Consider the following 18450-nt stretch of genomic DNA (forward strand, 5'->3'; position numbering starts at 1 on the left):
ATGCTGAAGCTGAAACTCCAATATTTTGGCCACCTGATGCAAAGAGCTGACTCATTTGAAAAGACCCTGATGCTGGGAAAAATTAACAGCGGGAGGAGAAGGGGATGACAGAGAATGAGATGGTTGGATGGCATCACTGACTCGATGGACATGAGTTTGAATAAAGTCTAGGAGTTGGTGATGGACAGGGAAGCCTGGCGTGCTGAAGTCCTTGTGTTGCAAAGAATCGGACACAACTGAGTGACTGAACCAAACTGAACTGAAGTGAACTTCCTTAAAAACTCCATCCCTGAAGACAGCCACAATGGTGGGGGTGTGGGGGGTGGAGTCAGGGTTTCAACATATGAATTCTTGAGCCACACAAGTTCAGACTATAACAAACATTTATTAACTCAGTTACAAAAGGAAATTTTTCTTATAAGGGTACTAATGTACCTTTGAAGAAAGGTCATTTGATTTCCAATTCCAAATGATTCAAAGACCAAATATCAAGAATCAAGAGGAAATTCTTTCTAGAAACCAGAGAAGATACTTACTTGGATTAGGAGCCCTTTCCTGAATGTAGGACTAAGTCATCCAATTTCAACTCAGTAAAACAGAACTCTGGTGTATACCTCTTTAAATGATGGTGTTTCAGATATTTTATAGCAATGTTTCTTCCTCCCTGAGTCTTCTCTACTTGAATATAAGCATCCTCAGTTTATTGTTCATATTACAGGATATGAGGCAGGTCCAGGGAAAGACTTGGAAACCATCAATATTTCTCTTAAATTTCCATATAAGACCCTGGCTATATATTCTTTCCAATAGCCTGACACTGAACCTTCTCACTGATTTATTTGAACCATAATATAATCCTCTATGACAAAATAACATAAATGGAAATAAATATGAGTCCCACAAAATATGGCTAATGATTACTTGCTTATTCATTTATTCAGCAAATATTTGCTGAGTATTCATTATGCATCTTAAATTGGTTATTTGTTACTTGGAAGTTCCCTAGTTCATTTCTGTATCCCCAGTGGTCTATCATATACCCATTATGACAACATTTTTTGTGATGAGTGTTTTGATGAAATTGAAAAGGTTTTTAGAAGACTATATAACTAATTTATCTGGGGAGATTGGGGATGACTAGTAAAGGAAATTTTTCCCAAAGAAGTGATATTTAAGCACAGACATAAAGATTGCCTAAATATTAATAATTCAAATTAGGGCTAAGGAGGAATAGAGAGATTATCAGGCATAAAAAAAAAAGAGCACATATAAAAGCCCTAAAGACAGAAGATGCTTAACTCAGAAAAGAGGGCTAGAACAAAGAAAGAAAGAAGAGAGACAAGACCAAATAAACGTAGGTTAAACAATATGACTAATGTTGTTATAAGCATCTTTGTTCTGCACCAAGTCCCATGCTGGGGACTGAGAGGAGAGCTGTGACAAAGGCTAGTTAGTCTCCCTCAAGGAGCTTAGAGTCTAGCAAGATAATACACAAATGTATTGAATATTATCTATTTGTCTCTATAAAGTCAAAACTATTGCAAAAACTTCTAAGAACTTAATTTTAAGATGGCTGCCTTTGTTACAGCTTCTAGCAATTTCCAGTAAAATTATAAGTGTTCTGGAATAACACCTTGGCAAAACTAAGAATATAAGTAACTTTAAAAAAATGTATTTATTTATGTATTTGTCTGTGCCAGGTCTTAGTTGCAGCATGTGGGATCTCTTTCCCCGACCAGGGATTGAACCTGGGCCCCCTGCATTGGGTGCACAGAGTCCTAACCACTGGACACCAGGAAGTCCTCAAGTAGCTATTTGTATTCAAAATTATTCTGTTGTCAAAATCTGAAAGAAATTTCATACATAATGGCATAATTGCAATGTGCTATCTGAAAGCAAGCAAGTCTATGCACCTACTGTTTACCTGGTCTTTTATTTATTTAGTGTGTCCCTTGTATTACTCAGATAAGGAGAAAGGAACCCAACTATACCACTACTAAGGCATATTGTCATTTTAAGTATGCCTGGTGCTATTAGTCCACCTTAACACCTTTCATGATCTTTCCTTCAATAGTTGGTCATAAACAGAAACAAATGGGTGTGGAGTATGAAGCAAGGTTCTGAAAATGGAGTTACTCGTCTTCCTTGGTATAAGGCTCATAAGCAAAACATTATAAAAGGTTGAGGAAACAAGAAAATCCCTAGCTGAGAAAAATACTAGGGAATATTCCACCTATTGAGAGTATCAGAGAACTAGGTGATAAGGTTTTTATGTTTCTATCTCAAGGCAACACAACTGCACTAGATGGGTAGCAGCTGGATACTAATCTATCCAGCTGGATATTAGTCCACACTAGAGAATTTAAGAGCCTACTTTCTTCTTAAATAAATCTTGGCAAAATATTGTTCTATATTTGTCAAACTCTGCAACTATATACTCAATTTCAAGAGATGTAATTTAAAAAACATCATTAGTTATGTGTCTATGGACTTGCAGCGATCATTTCATCTTTTTTGTTTCATATACTTTCCAGTTTTATAAAATGTCTGTTTTCTCTGATAAGTCACTATCAAGGTATTATCCTCTTACATGTGTTATGCTCAAAAAGAAAAAAAATGCAGTAAATATAATTAAGATAAGAAGCCATAGGATAGAGCAGGTTAAGTTTCCAAGATAACAAGATGATATAACATGGAAATGCATCTACATATGAAGGACTGTAATGAAGGTTTTTAAATAACATAATAATATAACTGAAGCCAAGTTTTAGAGGTAGTAAACAGCTAAGTCCTTGATATGACTACTTTTCTGCTTTACATCGTTGTGAAGCAAATAAATGAAAGAAAAAATTAAATTGAAAACAAACTAGAATACACTTTTATAAACAGTATCTTCAAATAAGCACCTTCAGTTATCTTAATGCTGAAAGTCAAAAGCTATTTTCTCTTTTTTTAATATCAAGAACAAGGTACAGTGTGTACCATAATTTCTTATATTAAACATTGTATTTGAGATTCTTGTTAGTATAGCAAGATAGGAGAAAATTCATATAGGCCTTAACCCTGTAAGTATCCTTCTAAGCACTGCTATAGCTACATCCATTAAATTTTGATTGACTGCATTTTCACTTATGTTGTCTGATATTTTTTTAAAATTTTCCTTTTGATCTCTTTATTAAGTCATTGGTTATTGAGGAATACATTGTTTAATTTCCATATATTTGTGAGTTTCCTCCAATTATTTTCTGTTATTGATATCTAATTTCATTCCTTTTATGGTCAGAGAATGCATTTTGTATTATTTATATCCTTTTAAATTTATGGGGGTTCATTTTATGGCCTAGCCTATGATACATAATGCAGAATGCTCCATGTGTGCTTGAGAAGAATATTCTGTTGTTTTTGGGTGGAGTATTCTATTAATATGTTAGGTATAGTGGATTCATACTGTTGTTCAAATCTTCTATTGCTTATTTACTTCTGACTAGTCCTTTTATCCTTGCCTGGGAAATCCCATGGATGGAGGAGCCTGGTAGGCTGCAGTCCATGGGGTCGCTAGGAGTTGGACACGACTGAGAGACTTCACTTTCACTTTTCACTTTCATGCACTGGGGAAGGAAATGGCAACCCACTCCAGTGTTCTTGAATCCCCGGGACGGGGGAGCCTGGTGGGCTGCCGTCTATGGGGTTGCACAGAGCCGGACACGACTGAAGCGACTTAAGCAGCAGTTGTTTTATCCATTACTGAAAGTATAATATTGGGATACCAAATCATTGCTTTTGAAATCTTAGTTATTATATGCTCAACAATATGTTATGTATGCACAGTTTTATACAGTTGCTTTTTAAAAGTTAAGAAAAGAGAAAAACTATGCATTTATACTGTCTTCTATAACTACATAATTACTTCTCCTGATGTTCTTTGTTTTTAGTGTGGAGTTGAATTACCATCTGGGGTTATTTGTTATTTGCTTTTAGTCTGAAGAACTTCCTTTCTTGTTTCTTTTAAGACATGTCTTCTGGTGACAAATTCCCTCAATTTTTTGTTTATCTGGGAATATCTCTATTTCATTCTTTTTGAAAGACAGTTTTGCTGAATATATGATCCTGGGGTGAAAGGTTTTGATTTGAGCATTTTAAATGTGCTAACCTTCTTTCTTCTTGGGTCCACTGTTTCTATAAAAATTCAGTTGTTAATCTTATTGAGGTTCCCTTGGAAGTGATGAGTCAACTTTCTCTTGCTTTCAGAATATTCTTCTTGTCTTTTAGTTTCAGTATTTTTTCCTGTCTCTTTGTGAGTGTCTTTGTGTTTACCTTGATTTTTTTTAAATTATTTTTTAATTTAATTTTATTTTTAAACTTTACATAATTGTATTAGTTTTGCCAAATATCAAAATGAATCCGCCACAGGTATACACGTGCTCCCCATCCTGAACCCTCCTCCATCCTCCCTCCCCACACCATCCCTCTGGGTCGTCCCAGTGCACCAGCCCCAAGCATCCAGGATCGTGCATCGAACCTGGACTGGCATCTCGTTTCATACATGATATTTTACATGTTTCAATGCCATTCTCCCAAATCTTACCACCCTCTCCCTCTCCCACAGAGTCCATAAGACTGTTCTATACATCAGTGTCTCTTTTGCTGTCTCGTACACAGGGTTATTGTTACCATCTTTCTAAATTCCATATATATGCGTTAGTATACTGTATTGGTGTTTTTCCCTCTGGCTTACTTCACTCTGTATAATAAACTCCAGTTTCATCCACCTCATTAGAACTGATTCAAATGTATTCTTTTTAATGGCTGAGTAATACTCCATTGTGTATATGTACCACAGCTTTCTTATCCATTCATCTGCTGATGGACATCTAGGTTGCTTCCATGTCCTGGCTATTATAAACAGTGCTGCGATGAACATTGGGGTACACGTCACTCTTTCTCTTCTGGTTTCCTCAGTGTGTATGCCCAGCAGTGGGATTGCTGGATCATAAGGCAGTTCTATTTCCAGTTTTTTAAGGAATCTCCACACTGTTCTCCATAGTGGCTGTACTAGTTTGCATTCCCACCTACCTTGATTTTTATTGGTTTCTCAAAGTGGAAACTAATGTTTCCAAAAAGTTTTGAAGTTTTTCTGTTGTATTTTTTCTTTTCCTTTCTTTTCTGCAAGGATTTTTTCTTTTCCTTTCTGCAAGGAAAGTATTTTCATTGCAGGTACATTGGTGGACTTAATTTTGTCCCATATATTTCTAGGGCTCTATTCATTTTTCTTTTTTCCCTATATAGTACAGTTTGCAAAATTTCTATTGATCTATCTCCAAGTTCACTAATGCTTTCTTTTGCCAATTCAGATTCAGTTTAGCTATTGTAATTTTTCATTTAGTTACTGTACTTTTCAACTCCATAGCTTCCATTAAGTTCTTTTTAAAAAATAATGTCTATCTCTTTATTTATATTCTCTATGATATGAGATTGTCATCATGCCTCCATAGTTCTTTAATGGTTTACGGTAGCTCATTGAACACATTTACAATGGTTTCTTAGAAGTCTTTGTTTAACTTGATTTTTGCTTGCTCTCATGGAGCAAACCTGCTCCCACCTGCTCCCTACCTCCCATCCCTATCCCATTTATGGGTCATGCTTTCTTGTTTCTTTGAATGTCTTATAATCTTTTGTTGAAAACTGGACATTTTTAGAAAATATATTATAGTAACTCTGGATATTGAGCCTTCAGCCAAGGCATGTTATTGTAATTTGTTCATTTATTTGTTTAGTAACTGGCTGGATTATTTTAGTGAGGTCTGTTTTCCCTCTGCAACGTTAAGCCTCTAATGTTTCACCTCAGGGGATCCCAGCCTTGGCTTTGCCCACAGTCAGTCACCAGCAATGGCAGTGGTTTTGGCAGAGTTGTCTCTTTCCTTGACTACACCCACGTTGTTAAACTTCACTAGTTGCTAGATGCTTTCTGCATTGTTCTTAATTCAGAAATCATCTAAATTGTTCTTAATTCAGAAATCGTCTAAATCCCTAATCCAACCAAATGTGGGCTCTTTCAGAAGGGTATTTCCCTCAGTGTTTCAGAATTGTTCTGACCCAGGCTGGCTCCTCTCCAGCTCTTTTCTAGTTTCTAGGTTTCTAGGTTCTCTACTTCTCAACTGAGGCAAAACATTGAGCCACTGGCTTTGAAGCTGAGTTGGAGACTGTGCTGTTTTTCTCTGAGTGACACCTCTACTTTAGGAGCTGTGCACTTGACATGAGGGTACAGTAGCCTCAAGTCTTTTTGGCTTGGCTCTCCCACTGTGAAGCCATTGTCATAATTCAGGGCAAGCACAACTGAAGCCCTGTATTCCCCGTGAAGTCTTGCCAAGATAGAGCCTCTGTTGCCCAAGCAGGGGCAGCAAGGAAGAAAGGAACCCTGCCTTGTCCACACCGACTCAGAATCTAGTCCATTAAGAGGTAGATAGGAGCAGGGTGAGAACTGGTGACACCGCCCTGCAACTGCTAGCTGTGGCAGGGAGGAAGCTGTGTGCTCTTGGCTGGACCAATTTGGAGTACAGTTTCCACCTCGCAGAGCTGAGAGAAGGGGTGAAGAAGCTAGCTACCAGGTTCTGGTTGGAGCACCATACTCAAGTCATTCCTACCAGGCTGTACCATGCTTCCTGAATAAATGTTTCTCTGTTTGGTGCCCTTCTCCAGAACTATTTCCAGAGACATTAGTTTGCTTAAATTTTATTTTATAAATTTTATAAACTGTAATTCCAGTTCCACTGTGGAATTCCCCACATTATCATGCTCCTCATATGTATCTCTGTGTTGAGATATATTCTTATAAGTTAAAAAAAAATGTTTTAAAGGGTGACTGAAATTAAATCCAACATATAAAAGTTATGTTTTATACACTAGCAACAATGAGATGAAAATATAATATTAAAAAGGTATAAGTACTAAAGCAACTGTATATATATAAAATACTAAGTGTAATGAAGTATGTGAAAATCTCTTGCAGTTAAAATAAAAACATTTTAACATATATTAAATAAAAAAACCAGAGTCTTGATATAGAAGACTAAAGTTGTCAATTTTCTTAATGTATTTACATCTTAATATAATTTCAAGTAAAACTCTTACAGGAATGTTCATGGAACTTGGTAATCTGTTCTGCATTTGTCAGAGATTAGCAAATAAGCAAGAATGACTGAAATATTCCTAAAGAAGAACATAATGGGAAAAACAAACATCATGATTTATTATAAATTTTTCATACATAGAAAGCATAATATTGATACAAGATTAGAAAAACAGAGCACTAGAACATAATAGAGAGCCTAAAAGGATGAAGATATACAAAGCTTTGATTTGTGAGGACTAAGAATTGAATGTCAGTGGGTAAGAGATAAATTACTCCACAATTAACCTTGGGAAAATCAATGATCAGTACAGAAAAATATCGATACCATACAATTGCTTAAATGTGAAAGGCAATATTAAAAAAAGTAATTTTTACGTAATAATAATTTAAAAAATAAGGCTAAATTACTAATCATTAAAAAGACTGGTAAAATTGACTACATTGAGATTAAAATTTTAATAAAATGAAAAGGCATCATATGTTTTAAATAAATAAAGCAGAACTTTATTGAACATATTTGCAACATGCAATTTAAAAGAAATATGTATTTCAAATACCCGAATTTGAAGTATGTGAAACTGCTAATATTCAGTGGGTTTTTGGGGGTGTGAAATAATGACAATTCAATGTGACCTAATAAAATAATTAATAATAAATGTAAATACCAACTGAAAATATGGTAAAAATATTAATAGGCAAATAGGCAATTGACTTTCCCTGGAGGTAGCAGGTGAAAGTTATCATAAATGACCCGTGAACTTCCTTTACTTAGTCAATAATTTTCTTTATATAGAAAGAGAGCAACATATGCAGATACCAGGAATAGTAAAAGAAAAAAATGAGTTAGGTCTAAGACTCGTCAATGCTTTTCTAAGTAATAAAGGAGATAGCTTTGTTCTGCAATGAATAATACTCCTGCTGCAGTTTCTAAATTATCATTATAGATTGTTTAAAGAGAGACTATGCAAAGATAGTTTTTCATATAAATAATGTTAACCACAAAAAGACAAAAGCCTCCATTGTAATTTTATTAATTGCATCTTGAAGAACAATTCCCATCTTCTGTTTTGAACTATGGTATATGAAATCATCCACAAATATTCCTTGTACTAATTAACTGTACTCAAACTTGTCTCACACTTTCTGGAAATATAACACACACAGCTATATATTTGGTATCTGTTTTGAGATAATGTTCTCCTGCTTTTAGCTTACTGGCATTTCCTTCTGTCATGGAAATAAAGATTACTAGATCATTTGGAATATCACTGCTTACTTCCACTAGAGACCTCTTTTCACTTTTCAAATTACTAAATAATGAGATACAATCAGAAATAACTTAGAAAAAAAAATGTTAACAGAGTTTTTTTTCTCTCTAACTGCTTACTATCAAGACACTGTAGGTCTGCATATATCTTAAACAAAGCAAAGACAAATATAATTTATCCATTTATTTTAAGGAATGTCTGTCACATTTTTTGAATTCTGGTATTGGCTTCCCTGGTGGCTCAGATGGTAAAAAATCTGCCTGCAATGCAGGAGTCCTGGGTTCGATCCCCGGAGGAGGCATGGCAATCCACTCCACTAATCTTGCCTGGAGAATCCCCATGGACAGAGGAGCCTGGTGGGCTATAGTCCATGGGATTGCAGAGTCAGACACACCTGAGCAATTAAACACAGCATAGCACCGCACACTGTACTACATGGTACAGAAGATTTAACACATTTACATAAAAATCATTTGAGTGGAATATCTGTTCATATATTTGAGTATTCTAGAAATCACTGGGACATCCATGACCAGGAACTGTACAACAATGGTTTGGAATGTCTGCCTTAAAAGGCAACAGTGAGGCAGACAAATGTTCTGGGGTCTGCAAACTTGTCAATATTTGAAAAAAATCCCACTGAAATAATCACTTTGCCCAAATAGTACTGCACACATTAATCAAAGTTACGTTTATTTGCTTTTGGCTTGAATATCAGTATGAAATAATCAGTGTTCCCATCTGAATAGCCCTCTGTCTGTCATTAATTGAAATGAGAAAACAGACATATATATATATATACACACACACACACACACACACACATATGCATATATAGCTACAGTTCATGACATAGGGATGAATGACAACAGAAAGTTGGGGGTGAAATTCATTTTGGGAGTAAAAGTTTGAGATTCATAGGGCTACCATGGGACCAATCACTTCTCACTAGTCAGTTCTACTTTGAACTGAAGTATGCCCTTAAATGTCCTTAAGGGTTGCTCCAGATAAACAGTATACATTTCCATATAATTAATACATGAAAAATGGATCACCTGCTCCTATGACTTCTCATTTAATTCTTATTTGTATAACCACTCTAGGTCTTCTCTACAGAATTTTAAAATATGTGGCATATCTCCTCCAATTGGCAGTAAATTGGACTTTTGTGTATCTTAATGTAAATGCTGTAGAGCATAAATAACTCTTTTTATATGAATAGGTACCTGTGGGAATCAAGTGTATTGTTTTGTATGCCATACGGTCATAAAGTCTATCTTGTAACACAAAGCTTTTCAAATATGGCTTTCAAAATGTGGGGAAATTTATAGTCTAGTTTTCATTGTCTGGATAAAGAACATTAAATTTATTTATGGGGACTTCAGGTAATTTGTGTTCTATAAAAGGACACTTGAAGATTATTTTTGCAAGAGAAATCCTTTGCATTTACAAGGTGAGGGTAAAACTCCATTAGTTTATCCTGAGGCCATTGTCATTGAACCTGTAAGGGTGTGTATGGTCCATGCCAATTGGGAAAATGGGAAGAGGGAAGAAGAAGAGTTCAGGAGTGGTTCAGTGGAGTCGGGATTGTCGTGAGGATTGCAGAGGATTTATGAACTAGAAAAACAAGTGTTGTTCGGGCAGCCGTTTTGAAATGATGCAAACTACTTTAATTTTCATTTTTCCAGATAATTCCCTCAGCATTTTGGCAAAGCATAATGGATTCAACCGCCAGAAGCAAGAAGTCTATCTCTTACCAATCATAATCAGTGACAGTGGGAATCCTCCTCTGAGCAGCACTAGCACCCTGACCATCCGGGTCTGTGGCTGTAGCAGTGACGGCGTTGTCCAGTCTTGTAATGTTGAAGCTTATGTACTTCCGATTGGACTCAGTATGGGCGCCTTAATCGCCATATTAGCATGCATCATTTTGCTGCTAGGTATGTATTTTCTTCATAGCCTAGGGGGTCACCATTTTTCTGGCTCATAAATGACTGTAAATAAGGACAGAAAACCCTAACTCAACCTAGAAAATCCTAGTCAATATTCTTTGGAAGAAAAACTCTTTTCCACTTCTCCAAGCTTTGAGGTCACCAAGAGGGAAAAAAAGGATTGTAATAGTAAATGTCCAGGTGGAGAGAAATGTTCATTGCCTTTTTCAATTCCATCACCCGTGAAAAGATAAACTACGAATAATTGTGGTGGAAGTGGGGATGGACCTTAAGTGGTTACAACAGCAACTGTTATATAAAAAGACCCGCAGGGTTCCGATGCACACCAGTTTACTTCAGGAGGGGGCTCTCCTGTGTCCAAAATACTCTTTTATCTAAATAGTGTATGGGTTGGGTTGCTGAATCCATCCAATCACAAAATTTGGTGAGATAAGATGAAAGCAAACAAGCAAACAAAAAATACTTTTTCTCAAAATTGCATTGTGTTTCTCAGATAGTTTTCTTGATACTAAAATCAAATTAAGATGAAGACTGCAAATTAAGAAAATGTTTTTGTAACTTTTCTGCTAAAGAATTCAATTATAAAAATGAGATTAGACAGTAAGAGGACACAAAAGGGAAGGTATTCATACATCTTATCCTGCCCTTGGAAAAAGGTTATGTCAGTCACTACCTTCCTGGTTATATCAGTTCTGCTCACCCGGTATCTTGTATTGAGCATCATTTCCTTCCATATTTGATGTCATTAGCCCAAGTTTGATTTGGCTGATCTGGCTAGTTTTTTTTTTTTTTTTCTTTTAATGCATTCCTCTCCCTTTCCCCACCTTTAGTTCTACTTTACCAGGTAGAGGAAAGCTAGCACTTTCACACAAGAGAAGAAGTTGCCCATTCAAAGCTGACATTCACCTTAATATACCACTTTGTCTGTGAATGAACATTATTGTATTGGAAACAGTCTTGAAGAACTTATTAGAAAAATACAAAACATACTCAATATAGTCTATTCAGCTCCTTTTTCTTTATGGAAGAGAGGCACGGAGTCAAAAAGTATTGAATGATCTGCCCAAGACACACAGCAAGTTACTCATGCTCTCTGTGCTGTTTCACATTTTGCGTCATTCACTCCAGAGCTCCCAGTGGTATTAAATGTAGCCTTCACCATGAATAGATGCAAACTTGTTATTTTAACCCAGCTTCTTCATCACCATTCAACAAATAGAAGCAACCTAGAATAATATTCACTCAAAATTCAGTGCCCATACTTCAGAAAGGCGTTTCACTTAATTCCCAAATGAATGCACGAAAGTTACACGTTCATAAGTTTTTAAATAATGCCCCTTGCTCAAAATACACGATGTGTTACTTGTGAAATTATATGTCTGTCTGGCTAATTGTTATTTTATGTTTTTCCTACAGTCATTGTGGTGCTGTTTGTAACTCTGCGGCGACACAAAAATGAGCCACTCATTATCAAAGATGATGAAGACGTGAGAGAAAACATCATTCGCTATGATGACGAAGGAGGAGGGGAAGAAGACACAGAGGCTTTTGACATTGCAACTTTACAAAACCCAGATGGAATTAATGGATTTTTACCCCGTAAAGATATTAAACCAGATTTGCAGTTTATGCCAAGGCAAGGGCTTGCGCCGGTTCCGAACGGTGTTGATGTGGATGAATTTATAAACGTGCGGCTACACGAGGCAGATAACGATCCCACAGCCCCACCATATGACTCCATTCAGATTTATGGCTATGAAGGCCGAGGGTCCGTGGCCGGCTCCCTCAGCTCCTTGGAGTCCACCACCTCAGACTCGGACCAGAATTTTGACTACCTCAGTGACTGGGGTCCCCGCTTTAAGAGACTGGGCGAACTCTACTCTGTCGGTGAAAGTGACAAAGAAACTTGACAGTGGATTATTATAAATAAATCAAAGGGAACTGAGCATTCTGTAATATTCTAGGGTCACTCCCCTTAGATACAACCAATGTGGCTATTTGTTTTAGAGGCAAGTTTAGCACCAATCATCTATAAACTCAACTACATTTTACTGTTGAACCAAAAAGTTAATAATAAAAATTAAAAAGTATATGTTAGGAGGTTATAAATCTTGTGGAGTGTGAATTAAAGTATGTGGAGTGTCTAGAAGTCTTTGGATATTTGATATTTACCTGACCACCAGAGACAAAGTTTGGGATCCTGGCTCCTCCTTAGAGGAATGGCATATAAAGAGGAAAAAATCAAAATTAAAAAGGTGCTTTCTTAGAAAAATGGACCTGCAAGAAATTTGCTGCTGATATGTGTCTTCTGCGAGGATTTTTATAAATGCAAATGGTTTTTTCCCCTTCGCCTGCAAGGATCCTGCCACTAATGATAAAGCAATACTTGGTCTGCTGTACATTCTGACTTTTTGGAGTTTTGGGAGGCCTCCTAGATTATACGGTACGCTGACCACACATTGTACATAATTGTTGGCCCCACTCATCAGAGACGGAATAGCATCTTTAAATATTGTGTCGAGCCTTAAAATATTCATGTTTGTAATCCATTCCAGGGTGGGGACTGCCAGCTCAGTGGTGGGAGGAGAGAAATCTCATTCGAATGGGCCTGTTCTCTGGAACCAGGATTACTCTTTCCCTCCAGTTCACCTTCTCCCACAAGGATACAAAGAGAAACTGTGTCACACAGTGGACTACATAAGAGGCAGATGGTTTTACTGCTAGCGCGTGAATTTATTTGTTTAATCCTCAAAATAAATATTTTATTGATGTCCATTAATGCTTTTATTTATTAAGGTTGGTAATTTATAGATTAAGGGACTATATGAAAAAAAAAACTAAATTATATCCATTAATAATCCTTTAGATTGTTTTATATAAATATATATACAATGAATGTTTAATACATGTACATTTTGATGAGATGAGTATGGCAGGCAATATTATCAAAGGGAAGCTAATAGTCTCTTTAGAGTAGAAAATGTTATTGTGACTGGTGATGGCAGGAGCAGCATTTTCCCAGAGAAACTTTTGGACTGTTTTCTATTTTGTTCATAATCCTAGTATTTGGTGTTTTTACAACAAGCACAAACATCTGAAAGTATATTGATTCATGTGAATATTTAAACTCTAGACTTTTAGATATCTACATAACGCCCTGCCCAATAAACATGCTTCAAGTTGATCCCACTGTTTTAGAGCAGGAACTGATTTGTACATAATTTTACTGCTTCTGTTTTTAGCACTTCTCTCCCTGATCATCATGATGATGCACAGAACGTATTAGACTCCAAAACAGAACTGCACTAGAAGATGTGAGCATATTCAATTTGTAACGCAAACCTGCCATTTAGGAGTAGATAATGTATGATAAAACTCAAGTACTACATGCAGATCATTTTAATTTTCTACTTTGCTTTAATGCAATATTGTTTATTTACTCCATGTATTGTATTCAGAGAAACTCCTGTATTGTTTCCTACTTTGTGAAATATATTTTTATAAATACCCTTGTTGTCATCACTTTTTTTTTCTAATCAGACGGAAATCAATTAACAGAGTCATCAACTCTAACTAGAATTCTAGAATGTTCAACAAAACCATCCCATGGATCACTTTTTATTTTAAGCGTCTTTATGATAAAGAACCAGAGATGAGCAATGGCTTGGTGATGATCACACAGGAAGATAGCAACAGGGCCATTAAAGGAACGTGGGCAGGAACATGGTATATGGTAAGGCTAGTTCAGCTCTGCTAGTTGGGGTCCTCCTGGAAACAAGTGCTAAAGCGGAGTTAGGAGTAAAAGGTAAAAGAAAGGAAACAGGATTGTGCGGGGAACTTTTTCAGACAAGGATACAGATTTTAAAATGCCAAAGTGAGGAGATTAGGAAGCAGGATTTGGCAAGAGAACCTTAGACTGCAATGCAGACCTGACAAATAAGGAGTTCGGAGGGGTCCCGTGAGAGGAATCTCTCATCGGGTACAAACAGCCTCCAGTTCCCCTGTCACCTCTCATTGGCTTGGGGTTGCCTGAGAGAAGAAGGGCTTTAGCTGCAAATCCAAACGCATCAAATTCTGAATTGACTACATGGATTTAAAATGTTTAAGTAGGGTTTCCCTGGTGGTTCAAATGGTAAAGAATCCACCTGCAATATGGGAAACCTGAGTTCCATCCCTGGGTTGGGAAGATCCCCTGGAGGAAGGCATGGCAACCCACTCTAGTATTCTTGCCTGGAGAATCCCATGGACAGAGAAGCCTGGCAGGCTACATTCCATGGGATCGCAGAGTTGGACATGACTGATCAACTAAAATGTTTAAATATTACACTTAGAATTTACAACCTCCCAGTGCTCAGCAACTTAACTGATTCCTTACTGAGTTTCTTTGCCTGAGAACAGTTTATCTTTAATACTTATCACTTTGACTATTAAATTCTTTTTCTTGAGGTTAAAATGATGACCTAAAGTGACTTTCATATACACTAGGACTTGGCACAGTGACTAAAACAAATACCTGGTAAATGTAGATCATTAATAGTAGTTGTAGTAGTAACCAAAATTAATATTCTGATGATGTCACACATTCTATTCCAATGTGTGGACTAAATTACTACTTCAGTTATCTCTTGCGTACTAGACTCATTTCTAGTGTACTTTTCAGTGAAATGGCATAGGTTACAGGCATATAAATGTGAATAACAAAAATTACACTGTTTTTCAGGAATATAATATCCATATCCTTGGATCTTGCCAGTAAATAAGATAATCTTCATAGGGTGATTTTCATGGGCAGGAGATATTATTTAGTATACAGGTTGTTCAATCTTATCTCAAAATTTACTTTGCCCAAGAAGACAGAAAGAAAGTGTGGTTTTATTGTTGATTTTCTTTGCCACTATTATGCTGGCTCTTTGTGCTTAAAAGCCCGTTTAAGGTTTTATAATATGGGGTCAAGTCAATTATATCATATTCATATAAGGCTGAACTACACTTTTAGAGTACCCCAAATATAATTAAGTATGGGCTTTCAGGGTGGCTCAGTTGTAAAGTATCCACCTAACAATTCAGGAGAGGTGGGTTCTATCCCTGGGTTGGGAAGATGCCCTGGAGGAGGAAATGGCAACCCACTCCAGTGTTTTTGCCTGGGAAATCCCATGGACAGAGGAGCCTGATGGGCTACAGTCCATGCGGTCTCAAAGAGTCAAACATGACTGAGTGAGCATGCATGCAACCATGACTTTAAATAAAGATCTGAAGAATATATACACACACTCACACTCCTACAATGACTTAAAGTACTTTTTACTTTAGCAGTAGAATTGCTAAAACTTCCTGCATCAAGAGGTTGATGGGGTTTTCAAACTTTTAGGATTTGAGTATACCAAAGTGACTAGTTTTGTCTCTGTGTATTTTTTGTCACTGTAATACTGTTGGCAAAAAGCTGACTCACTGGAAAAACCCTGATGCTGGAAAAGATTGAGGACAAGAGGAGAAGGGCGGTGACAGAGGATGAGATGGTTGGATGGTACCACCAACTCAAAGGACATGAGTTTGAACAGACTCCAGGAGATGGTGAAGGACAGGGAAACCTGGAGTGCTGCAGCTCATGAGGTCACTAAGAATCAGACACAACTCAGCAACTGAACAACAAAGTTCTGTCTCTGTGCATGGTTTTTCTATCGTAGCAATACTGACATATGTCTTACATATACCTGTGTAGTTATTCTGCAAATGAAATGCTTATTCAGTCCATAGGCATTTTAATGTGTCTATAGATCATTATTGTGTTCCAAGCATTAGATTTTTTTCCCTTTTATTTAAATTTATCCCACCCAAGTGTTCTCTAAATACTGGAGAAGAACCAGTGAGTTGGAGCCAAGTGAGACAAAATTATCTCCCTCTGCCTACTTCACAATCCAAGGTTCATGCCTGGGAACTGAGGCATCCCTGGGTGACTGGACACCACGTGGGATCAATTCAGCCTCAACCTGGTTCACTATTTGATCAAATAAAATTGAAGAAATTTCTTTTAAACATCCATACATGTACACTAAAGAGTATTGAGGCAATTTTTATAATAGTATTTTATGAGTACTGTAGTAAGACTTAAAATTTTATATTAATAATAGGATGATTAAAACATGCTAGAAATAAAATCCAAGTGTTAGAATTGCCATTTATTACATTTAAAGTCACTGAGTCATGTCCGACTCTTTGTGAACCCATGGACTATACAGTCCATGGAATTCTCCTGGACAAAATACTGGAGTGGGTAGCCTTTCCCTTCTTCAGGGGATCTTCCCAACCCAGGGATTGAACCCAGGTCTCCCGCAATGCGGGAGCCATAAGGGAAGCTACCAAGAATACTGAGCCATAAGGGAAGCTACCAAGAATACTGGGGTGGGTAGCAGTGCCGTGCAGAATTGCTATTTCTAGGAAATAAACTTTACAGTAAAAGTGTCTTGCAGAAGTGTGTGGGTGAGTGTTCATATGTATATAAAATAAAACTTAGATTCACTGACATCACTAGTGAAACAAGAATGCTTAGAAAGAGCCAAATGTGTCTTTGGGAGAGTTTGCTTAATCAGATGCTTAAAGTAAGACAAGTCTCTGCATGAAACTTGGAAATCTCCTAGGAGCAGCCAGATTCCACACTGAGACCCAACAGAGTTCTGGGCTATGCTGTATTTTGGAGAAGGAAAAGCAGGTGCTGAGAGCTAAGTAGCCAATTACTCTTTATAGCCACATAAGGACTGGAGGCAAGTAGGCCTTTCCAACAAGTTGTATTATGCGATCACTGGCTTTGCAGGGAATCTCACAAATGTATAACCTTCTGATTGCCTTTTTGATTGAAAGTTCCATCTGAGATCAAGGCAGTGCAACCAGTAATAAGATTTCAAAAAATCCCATCACTGGCACTGTTGGAAAGGCTGAGCATGACTGAAATCCCATCATTGTCAGTCAAAAAATAAGGTAAGATTGGGCATCACTATAAAAGCTATATAAATGCACAATTTAAACATAAATATCAACATCAAAAGACAATATATATACACACACATATATATTTATACACACAGATATCTTCAAGTTTTTAGAAATAAATTTATATTTACAACTTTTCTTCTCACAATCACATACTATCAAAAACCTGGAGCAGTGGCTTTTTGTTTTTCTGAACCTGCTGCTGCTACTGCTAAGTCGCTTCAGTCGTGTGACTCTGTGCGACCCCATAGACGGCAGCCCACCAGGCTCCCCCGTCCCTGGGATTCTCCAGGCAAGAACACTGGAGTGGGTTGCCATTTCCTTCTCCAATGCATGAAAGTGAAAAGTGAAAGTGAAGTCGCTCAGTTGTGTCCGACTCTAGTGACCCCATGGACTGCAGCCTACCAGGCTCTTCCGTCCATGGGATTTTCCAGGCAAGAGTACTAGAGTGGGGTGCCATTGCCTTCTCCATTTCTGAACCTAACTTTGAGAGAAATTGTACTGAAGGTAAAGGATTTTAAAGGCTGGTTTTTATTTAAGAACAAAATAATGACCATGGTACCTGACATTAGAATGAAATGCATAATATTGTAAAGTTGGATTAGATATTTTTTATATTGTGTTTCTGTGGAGACAATAACTGTAGAACGTATTTCACAAGAAATGTAGTTTTCAATGTACTTTAAAATTGTCCTCTATTCCAATACTTCGTTTTTTGCTATACCAAGCACCTTTGCAAAGTTACTCAGTCAGCCAAATGGTGCTGCGCGTATTATTGTCACTGTAGTTATTGCTCTTTATGATGATTATTCTGTCTGTACCAGGGTTTATTTTCATTATTTTCCTCTTAGTCAACACACATCTGTATATCACATGGTGTAATTTTTGTCGTTCTTACTGTTTATCAATTGTACTTTTGACATTAAAGATATTCTAGTCCCAGTATTTTCCACCCAATACTAGTATTACAGAGGTCATGCCGTTTAAAACCCCCCTGATTTGATGGTCTATCTAAAAGGAAAGAGAAATGTGTCTCCTATGAACACTGAGCATCATGCTGCTCAATAATTGGGCTATGTAGCTAATATGGAAAGTTTATATGAGATGGCATTGCCAA

General features: G+C 36.9%; 1 protein-coding gene across 1 annotated transcript in view; it reads left to right on the forward strand.

Moving 5' to 3' along the window:
• Window positions 1–13858, forward strand: part of CDH8 (cadherin 8) — a 409672-nt gene extending 395814 nt beyond the window's left edge. Inside the window, exons 11-12 of the mRNA XM_027516392.1 lie at window positions 10086–10337; window positions 11766–13858. Coding sequence (XP_027372193.1) covers window positions 10086–10337; window positions 11766–12259 — 746 coding nt within the window. The 3' untranslated portion in view covers window positions 12260–13858. The remainder of the gene's footprint in view (window positions 1–10085; window positions 10338–11765) is intronic.
• Window positions 13859–18450: the final 4592 nt, after the last annotated feature.

The sequence above is a fragment of the Bos indicus x Bos taurus genome, chromosome 18 (genome assembly GCF_003369695.1).
Source record: "Bos indicus x Bos taurus breed Angus x Brahman F1 hybrid chromosome 18, Bos_hybrid_MaternalHap_v2.0, whole genome shotgun sequence".
NCBI lineage: Eukaryota > Metazoa > Chordata > Mammalia > Artiodactyla > Bovidae > Bos > Bos indicus x Bos taurus.